Below are 9,726 nucleotides of genomic sequence, written 5' to 3'. Positions count from 1 at the left end.
TATTCAACTCTGTTCAGACAAATAAGTTTCAATGCACTCAGACTGGAGTATATAGTAGAGAAGTGCACAAACCACTAATGATTAAACTGACATAGAGAATGTACCTTCTCCATACATGTGTAAATGTATTAATTAATCATTAAGAACCAAAATATTAGATATCTGGGTCCCAAGATATTAGGAGTCTGCAAATGATTTTCACACACTCCTGATCTCATTTATAGGATATGGGCTTTAACAGTATTTAAACAGTTTAATTTTAGGACCTGATCTTGCAAATATTTATGCATGCAAGCCCTATTCCTGCAATGACTGAATGACTGGATCCCTAAAGCTAACACAGGTGCTAGGGGTGAGGTTTCACTTAATGCTGCATCAGGATTTTATATGGGTATTGAGAGTTTTTTCAGCTTTGCATTACAGTATATTACTACTAACTCTAATAAAATACATAATCAGCTTTATTTTTATTTAGACAAGAAGGATGATCCAGTCACTACGGTGCTAACCTGGGACTTAGAAAAGCTAAGTTCAGTTTCCTGCTGTGCTACAGTCCTATTGCATGACCATGGTCAAACCACTTAAACCTGGTTTACATTTAAAGGTTCTGCCAGAGTACGTTGGTTAGAAGCATGAAAAAAAGCACAGCTTTAACCAAAATAGCTATGTCAGCAAAAGCCCTAGAGTAGATTCAGTGGCAAAAAAAGTCCTTATTTTACTTAGGAAATTGGTAAAAGTTATACAGGCAAACCCTATCTACTGTAGGCAAGGCATAAGTCTCTGTCCCAGACTCTCAACATTATTTAGTCACCTAACTCCCATTGACCAATGGGAATTAGGTACCTAAATATCTTTGAGGATCTGTGCCTCAGTTTTCTATCAATACAATAGGGATAACAGTACTTTCCTATCTCACTGGATCATTGTGAGAATAAATTCATCAAAAAAGAAAGATTGTGGGGTTGCTGTATAACTACAACAGATACGACTCCTGTACTTAATTTTACTGGGGAAGTTAGCAGTAACAAAATCAAAAACTAGACCTTTGATCTAGGGAAGTGATGAGACTTACCAAGGCCCCACTATGATAACAATAGTAATATCTAGTTCCTACAGTGCTTTTCATTATTAGATCTCAAAGCACTTTACCAAGGAGCTCAGGATCATTCCCTCTTATTTTACAAATAGGTAAACTAAGGCACAGATAACTGAAATGACTTACCCAAGGTCTTCTTGACCTTCCAATGCCTCTTTGTGAGCAGACTTTAATGATCACACAGAGGCAGCTACAGGACTGAGGTCTTAGTCGTAATTATGAATAGCTAAATTCAACATTACAACTGACTGACACTTTTCTAAAATGGCTCTTTTTACAGATATCACATCTTTAAGTGATTGAACTGTTCTATTTTTATCTTTCTTTCAATAAACATGAAACATTCTGAACCAGATAAGTAGAAAATAAATCCAAACCTCAGGCATCAATAACATGTACGGTGTGTTATGCTAAAGAATGCTTTACAGCTGCTACTCTGAAACTTATAAAAGTGGGGAGAGAGAAAACCCTTTGTAGTGATAAACACACATTTTTTCATGGTTTATGTGTATAAAAACATCTTTTGTATTTTCCACAGTATGCATCCAATGAAGTGAACTGTAGCTCATGAAAACTTATGCTCAAATAAATTGGTTAGTCTCTAAGGTGCCACAAGTACTCCTTTTCTTTTTGCAAATACAGACTAACACAGATGTTACTCTGAAACTTATAAAAGTCTGAATTTTTTCAGGAGACAAGTCTTCCTCTTTTCACATCTCACTAATTTGGGAGAGTGAATCCCTTCTTGGGGGCTCATTTTAGGAAGTGTTTAAAGGCTCTCCCCCTGGGGGCGCAGAATTTTGCTGTTAATATCAGAGATACTTAGTGTTTCGTTTATCTACTTCATCCAAACTGTCCCAGCTGCTTAGCCCTGGAAAAAGGGACTGAAGAGAACTGATCATAGGCATGGCCCCCACTAAGGCCTGACATCTCAGGGGAGGGAGAAGGGGCAACTCCCTAGAGACCTGCAAAGGACACAGATTATTTTCTCCAAGGAAACCACTTAGATAAAGCTCCGAGAGCTACAAAGGGGCGCCCATGACCCCAGGCTGCCTGCTCCCACCCGACCTCCAACCGCGGTACGCGCTCGGCAGGATCAGCACTAGATGCTTCTCACTTCCCCCGAGCTTTACTACCTCTTTCTACAGGAAGTAAATAGTCAGCACTTCCGGCCTATGCCCATGACTACCTCCAAAGACAAATGCATATCCCACGGTTGGGCCTTCCCTTTCGTCATTTCCGGTATATGACTACCCCAGTACCCATCAGCACTTGCGACGCGCCGCTCAGCTCCTCTCCTTTTGCCCCAGCGCGGGTTTCCAGGCAATTGCAAGCGAATGTGCTGTCACCAATGTGAGGCTGTCTTGGCGCGCGCTGCCCGGAGCCGGAACGCAGCGGCGGCCGATGAATGGTGGATGCCGGGCGGGCTGGTTCATGTGGAGCCTTCTGTGGGGGGAGCTACGAGCCGCTGCCGGCCCGACGAGGCTCCGCTGCCGATCGGCCGCTTTCCTTAGCCGCGGCGGCGGCGCGGTTCCCCCCGGCCCTGCCTGCGGAGACCCGCCTGGCCACATGGAGCGGGCTGTCGTGCGCTGCGTCCCGTCGGAGCCTAAGATGAGCCTGTGGTTCGTGCTGTGTGACGGGAGCGCCAAGCACATGCAGCGGGACCAGACGGAGCCGCTAGGCCGGGCGTTGGCCCGCATCGCCACCAACGCCGGCAAGGGCCACGCCAAGGCGGCCAAGAAGAGCAAGAAAGCGCGGGCGGAGGCGGGCCCGGCCGGGGAGCCGGTGCCGACGGCGCCGCTCGCCGTGCGCCTCTTCTCGCGGGACGGGGAGTCCGTGGCTGAAGACGTGTCCAATGCCGAGGCCTGGCAGGACGGCGCCGTGCTGCAGATCGGCGAAGTCAAGTACCAGGTGGAGCGGAACCCGCCGTCAGTCATCGAGCTCCAGCTGCCTCGCTCGCTGCTCGCCGGCTTCCCCGTCTGCCCCAAGATCCACACCGAATTCGGCGCGCCCCAGCACTGCCTCTTCCGATGGTACCGGGAGCAGCCAGGGGGCGGCGGGGACGAGCCCTCCCCGGGGGGCGCCATTTGGGTAGAAGCCCCGGTCCGGGACCGCGTCTTCACGCCGACCAACGCGCATATCGGACTGCGCCTCAAGCTTCACTGCACCCCGGGCAACAGCCAGCAGCGCTACGGGCTCCCCCGGGAGGTGGAAAGCAGCGGCCCCGTGGAGGCCGGGCCCGGCGCCTGTACCTTCGACTCCCGGCACCTCTACACCAAGAAGGTGTCCGGGGAAGGCTTAATCCGCACCGTCTCCTACAACGTTCTGGCCGACATCTATGCTCAGACCGAGCACTCGCGGACCGTGCTCTACCCCTACTGCGCGCCCTACGCGCTGGAGCTCGACTACCGGCAGAACCTGCTCAAGAAGGAGCTGGCCGGCTACAGCGCCGATCTCATCTGCTTGCAGGAGGTGGACAAGTCCGTCTTCGCCGATAGCTTGGCCCCGGCGCTGGACGCTTTCGGCCTCGAGGGGCTCTTCAGGATCAAGGAGAAGCAGCATGAAGGCTTGGCCACTTTCTACCGCAGGGATAAATTCAGCCTGCTTAGCGAGCACGATATCGCCTTCAATGAGGCCCTGGTCTCCGACCCACTACACAAGGAGCTGCGGGACAAGCTAGCCCCCTACCGCTTAGCCCAGGAGAAGGTGCTGCAGAGATCTTCTGTGCTGCAGGTACCAGCTGTTTGTACAGCAGCTCTGCCCCTCAAATTGGTGTGTCCAACCCCCAGGAAATCAGGCTGCAGAGCCAGTGGGAGGCACTATCACTGTTTAGGAGGAGGTTCACTATAGAACTACTGGTAGAAGGAAAAAGAAGGGACAGAGCAGTAATAGAGTAAAAGGTTCTCAGGCAGGCAGAGTTGTGATTGTGAGTAGGGTAGGAACCATAAGCTATGTCTACACTACAGCTGGGGTCCATGTTCTGTGATGGATCCACGGGTGATTGATTTAGCGGGTCTACTGAAGACCCGCCAAATTGATAGCAGATCGTTCTCCAGTCGACCCCTGTACTGGACGCCCAACGAGAAGAGTAAGGTATGTCAACGGGAGAGTTTCCCCCATTGACCCCCCCACGGTGTAGACCCCGCGGTAACTCAGCCTAAGGTACGTCGACTTCAGCTACGTTATTCACGTAGCTGGAGGTGCCTAGCATAGGTCGACTTACCGTGGTAGTGTAGACATAGCCATAGAGTCTGTCTATGCTGGAGCAAGCCCTTGTCTATGCTAGAGGGGAAATTCAATCTAAGCTAGGCAGTTTGTGTTACTTGAATAGTGTACCTCAAATCAATGTAGCTTAGATCTACTTACCGCGGTGACCACACTACATGATGTCGACAGGAGATGCTCTCCCATTGACTCCCCCTACTCTTCTTGAGTAAATCAACTGCCGATGCATCAGTCGCTGCACGTGGATCCCCCGGTAAGTGTAGACAAGCCCTAGGTTATGGAGGGTTTTGAGAATCAGGCAGAATGTCACACTGCTTAATGTGTAAAACAAGGAAATGTGTTTTGATAGGTGGTAGTGTCAGAGTCTTCGCCATTCACCCAGCTGGGTACACGGGGCCAGTGTCGGCTCTCTTCCCCTGATTTCTGCCCTTTAGAATGTGGGCTTGATTAAAAATGATCCTGCCAGTTTTAAATGATGTATTCATTTTCTTTGGTTTCTTTCTGTCTTCAAACCATTTTAAAGTGAATTCTTAAGAGTGATATAACAAAACATTGGAGTGTGTCAGATCTTCTAAAGTATCAGATCTGATTTTAGTTTAGAAAATATTTTTATTCTAAATTTTAATAAACTTTGGGGGCATTGGTTATCTGATTTTGAAACACTGTAGACATACAAGTGGGGTGTGCATGTGAGATAGTGACTGCCCTGTTTGTGACATTAAGAAAATTTAGGCCCCAATCCTGCAAATATTTATGCACGTGCTTAACTTTTCATGTTTGTAGACCCATTGACTACTCTCGTAATTAAAGTTAAGCATCCACATAAGTGTTTGCAGGATCACAGCCCAGGTCAGAAATCCCAGTAACTGACATGGAGTCTTGTGGCAGTGACAAATATAATCTCATTTACAAGGCTTGAAAAATCTACTTACCCCAAGGGCCAGTGTGAGTACAAACTTTTCCTGGTGCCTGATAACTTTTTCTTTTAAACAAAAGTTTTAGATTGCTAACTTCCCAACTAGTGGCTTCCTCAGTGCAGAGAAACAACTCAAGTGTTGTTGCTGCAGAGGGGGTGGAAGAATGGAGAAGGAAAAAACTTGGGAAAAGCTCCACCAAGATCTTTTACAAGAAAGAGAGTGAAATGCAAAAGAAAAAGTATAGCAAAAGCAGGAGACTTGACAGACAGGGCTGGTTAAAATAGTATTTGGCAAATACATTAATTTCGCTGGAATTTGTCAAATGACTTATTTTACAAACACTTGTTTTACTAGTTCTAGAACTGACAAAGTACTATAATTGTCACGGGTCATGGCTTTTTGTGGGGGAGAAATTTTATAATGGTATGTGTAGTTAGTGTACATGGGCTATTTCCTGTCAGGTACACTGTTTTTCAAAAACTGTTTATTGCTTATAATATTTGACTTTAACATTCAAAATAATGTGTAGAAAGAGATGTATAAAAATGTGAATTGTATTGTCACCAAGGTACAAGTTGATTAATCACTAATAATTCATAATTCTACATAGGCTCTCTGAGGCCTGTAAAGCATTTTCTGATTTAACATTTTGTAAAAGAGTGCTGTTTCGTGCAGGTTTCAGTTCTTCAGTCTACGAATGATCCTTCAAGGAAGATTTGTATAGCTAATACTCATCTATACTGGCATCCAAAAGGTAACTTTACTGATGTTATATATGTCTATATTATTAGCTAGATTTAGTAGCATTTTTCCTACACAACTAGAATTTGCATTTCACACTTTTCTGAATGGAAGGATTTCTCCCTACTTCTTACAATTCCTCATTTTTCCTTATGGAGATGAGGATTTCCTTAGTTCATTCCTTCTCATAATGGGATCTTTAACTGCTGCACCAACTGGATTGGAGGATTATGTTATATCGTGATAGAGTGTAGTCTTGCTTGTTTAGGAATGTTCAGAATATAGCTAAAGCAAAAATTATTGTATTCCACATTCCACCCCAATCTGTAATTTGCTAATATAGATGGGTTTACAGAGTGTGACTCCCTCTGTACTCAATGTAACTGATGTTGTGGTATTGACAGCAGAGGAAGCAAATTGGGCCTCTCAAACCACGTCTCCCTTCTAGGCGCAAGAACTAGGAGGGGAGATTACTTCCTGTTTCTTGGTGTTCCTAAAGCAGAGGTGGGCAGACTACAGCCCGCGGGCCACATCCTGCCCCTGGCACTGTCATGCCCGGCCCCTGAACTCCTGGCCCCTCCCCTGCTGTTCCCCCACCCCCACAGCCTCAGCTCGCTGCGCCAGCAGTGCTCTGGACAGTAGGGCTACGAGCTCCTGCTGGGTAGCGTGGCAGTGTGGCTGGCTGCAGCCAGGCGACACAACTGCCAGTCATGCTGCTCTGAGTGGCATGGTAAGGGAGCAGGGAGTGGGGGGGTTGGGTAAGGGGCAGAAGGTCCCGGGGGACAGTCAGGGGACAGGGAACAGGGAGTTGTTGGATAAGGCCTGGGGTTCTGGGGAGGCACTTAGGGATGGGGGTTCCTGGGAGGGGGCGGTCAGCAGACAAGAAGCAGGGGGGTTGGATGGCGGGGATTCTGAGGGGGGCAGGAAGTGGAGGGGGTGGATGGAGGAGGGGCAGGCTGTTTGCGGAAGCACAGCCTTCCCTACTTGGCCCTCCGTACAATTTCGCAACCCTGATGTGGTCCTCGGGCCAAAAAGTTTGCCCACCCCTGTCCTAAAGGATGTAGGGGCAGAAAAAAGCCACTGAGATGGTGGGGTGAAGCCAGTGCCCTATTAGGCCAGGGATTAACTGAGCAAGGGTGAAAAAGGCCCCTGCTCAATCCTTAGCAAAGAAGGTATTTGGTTTCTCTAGATTCACTCTTACTTGGGAGGGAAAATTGCAGGGGTATGTTTTTAAAGGTGCACAGTCCCTATAATCATGCACCGAAGTTGAAGCCTTGCTAACAGTTTTAAAATGTATATTGCTGCAAACTATCAGTCAGCAGTGGTTTATAAAACTCATTTGAAACTACTGAATAAATAGAATACTTAATTAACATGCTTTTATGTTCGTAGGTGGAAACATCCGTCTCATCCAAATTGCTGTAGCTTTGTCTCATATTAGGCATGTTACATGTGATCTGTATCCTGGCATACCTGTCATATTCTGCGGTGATTTTAATAGTACACCTTCAACTGGAATGTATAGGTTTATCAACAGTGGCAGTGTTGCTGAGGATCATGAAGACTGGGTCTCTAATGGAGAAGAAGAAAGATGCAATATGTCTCTAACTCATCCTTTCAAACTGCAAAGTGCTTGTGGAGAACCTGCTTATACAAATTATGTTGGTGGGTTTCATGGATGCCTGGACTACATATTCATTGACATAAATGCTTTAGAGGTTGAACAAGTAATTCCATTGCCAAGTCATGAAGAAGTTACAACCCATCAGGCCTTGCCAAGTGTGTCTCATCCCTCAGATCATATAGCATTAATATGTGATTTAAAGTGGAAATAAGACTAACATTTGCATGGCATTTGTTCCGGGCCTTTAAAGAAGGAATTTGTTTACTTTAAGGGAACTTACCTTGTATCCCGGCTTGTATGTACCTTTATAAAGAAGGAAGCTAAACTGATTATTGGAAAAAAGTTCACATGCCTGTCATTTTGATTATAAATTTCTTACTGAGCGTTTTGTCTGATTGTTCATAACATTTGCATGACATAGCTTCCCCTTTCCCTTTTTCTACACTAATAGGAAGTCCAAATATATTTAAGAAAGATGAGGATGTTTTAAAAAAAGAAAAGTTAGATTATCATACCTTTTTATAGGTGTTTTTAACTGATTAAGAGATTATTTTGTTACAGATGTATGAATCTAATCTGATTTCTATAAAAGTACACATGAACTGAACCCTGTTTGTATAATTCAGAATAGGATATAAAAGAGGGTAAGCAAATGAGTTGTGTTGAATCAAATCAATTAAAACTACTTTCAATGCAGGACAAATGTCACCTCCTTCTTTTTAAATACTCAAAAATATAAATTTATTCATTTAGCATTCCTGATGCTTCTCTAGGCTTTAGCAAGCTGCATGTTCAGTGTACTACTCCTTTTTTTGACAAGATACTTTCTAACCAGATACCAACATCTGAATAGATTTGTACAATCAACATAAAACCATATTAAATTTTAGGATTAAAATGGTTTAAGAACCATTTTTCTTGCCCACTTAATGTATTTGTAGCCACTGAAAGGCTCTTCTTGACCTTTAAAAGAAATGGAAAAAAACCAGATTTAAAGACCAGTTGTCGATTATTGTAAACCAGTATCAAGTTTACTGAAAATAAAAATATGTAAGACCTGTATTTACTTTTGAGTATTGATTCCTACTGTTACCTATATCTAGCATTAGAAAACATACTAAAAGTTTTAGGTCAGTTTCCTAATACAGTTTGGGTGGGAAGGAGCTTTTTAAATTTATCTTGTCAGTTTTTGATTTGCAGGGAAGCATTAGTTGCTTCTGGAGAACAATTCCGTCCTGGTCTGGGGGGGAGGGGAAGAAAATAACACTTCACATAAGTAATATGTATCTAATTATTTGGGTGCAAATGCTTAAAGGTGACTTGCAAAGATTTTTAAAAGTTGGATTTGCTCGATTTTTTTTCCATCATAAAGAAGGCCTGAAAGCTTTCTTAACTTAAAAAAAATTTTTTTTTTTTTTTGCTTACACTTTCATTTTAGCAATAACAAGTCTAGTCTTTCCTGGTTATGTTGGGGAATATTTGGGATGTCTAAGGATGTACATTATACATAATATTATATTATATATTATTATGTACATTATATCCATACCTTACTGGAAATCATATTTAATTATTTAAACACCCACTACCCAGGGCTTCCTTTCTCCAAAATGTTGGTCATGGAAACTGAAGAGGTTCTGCAAACAAAAGATTTATAGAGTTTTACTAATGCTTCTTGTTTTAGTTGATAACTTTCCCTCAACTCCTGATATTATTGTCCTCATTTGACTAGTTTTCTGGTTATTAGTGCCTTCCAGGACAAAACAAGCTCTGAATGTCTAATGCTGAAAAATCAAAAAGAATTCTCACCCCTATACATTATAAAAAGGCACATATCATGCAGATAGGAACACTAGAAATGCATTAGAACATTGTGGCTTCCTCGTAATGCAAAAGTTAAACTGAATATTTAAAATGAAAAAAGTTGCTAAACTGAAAACTGTGGGGATGCACAGACTTGGGACATAAAAAAAACCTTACCTAACTCTGCTCCTGTTGCTTGACCCAAGGAACAACCAAACAGTGCAAACTAACCTGACACTCAGACAAGGTCCATACATGTACCTCATAGTAATAAATACAGTGGTAGCATTTTCATAGTACTATACATGCTGATATGGGCA

At 44.0% G+C, this 9,726-nt stretch overlaps 1 protein-coding gene across 1 annotated transcript; it reads left to right on the top strand.

Moving 5' to 3' along the window:
* Window positions 1–1,880: 1,880 nt before the first annotated feature.
* Window positions 1,881–8,103, top strand: PDE12 (phosphodiesterase 12). Its single transcript, XM_077821356.1, has 3 exons — window positions 1,881–3,829; window positions 5,914–5,992; window positions 7,372–8,103. Exons 1-3 carry the CDS (start codon window positions 2,501–2,503, stop codon window positions 7,812–7,814), a joined length of 1,851 nt encoding a protein of 616 aa, XP_077677482.1. The 5' UTR covers window positions 1,881–2,500; the 3' UTR covers window positions 7,815–8,103.
* The last annotated feature ends 1,623 nt before the right edge of the window (window positions 8,104–9,726 follow it).

The sequence above is a fragment of the Eretmochelys imbricata genome, chromosome 7 (assembly GCF_965152235.1).
Source record: "Eretmochelys imbricata isolate rEreImb1 chromosome 7, rEreImb1.hap1, whole genome shotgun sequence".
Classification (NCBI taxonomy): domain Eukaryota; kingdom Metazoa; phylum Chordata; order Testudines; family Cheloniidae; genus Eretmochelys; species Eretmochelys imbricata.
Note: the sequence above shows the minus strand (reverse complement) of the source record. Positions and strands in the feature narration are given on the sequence as shown.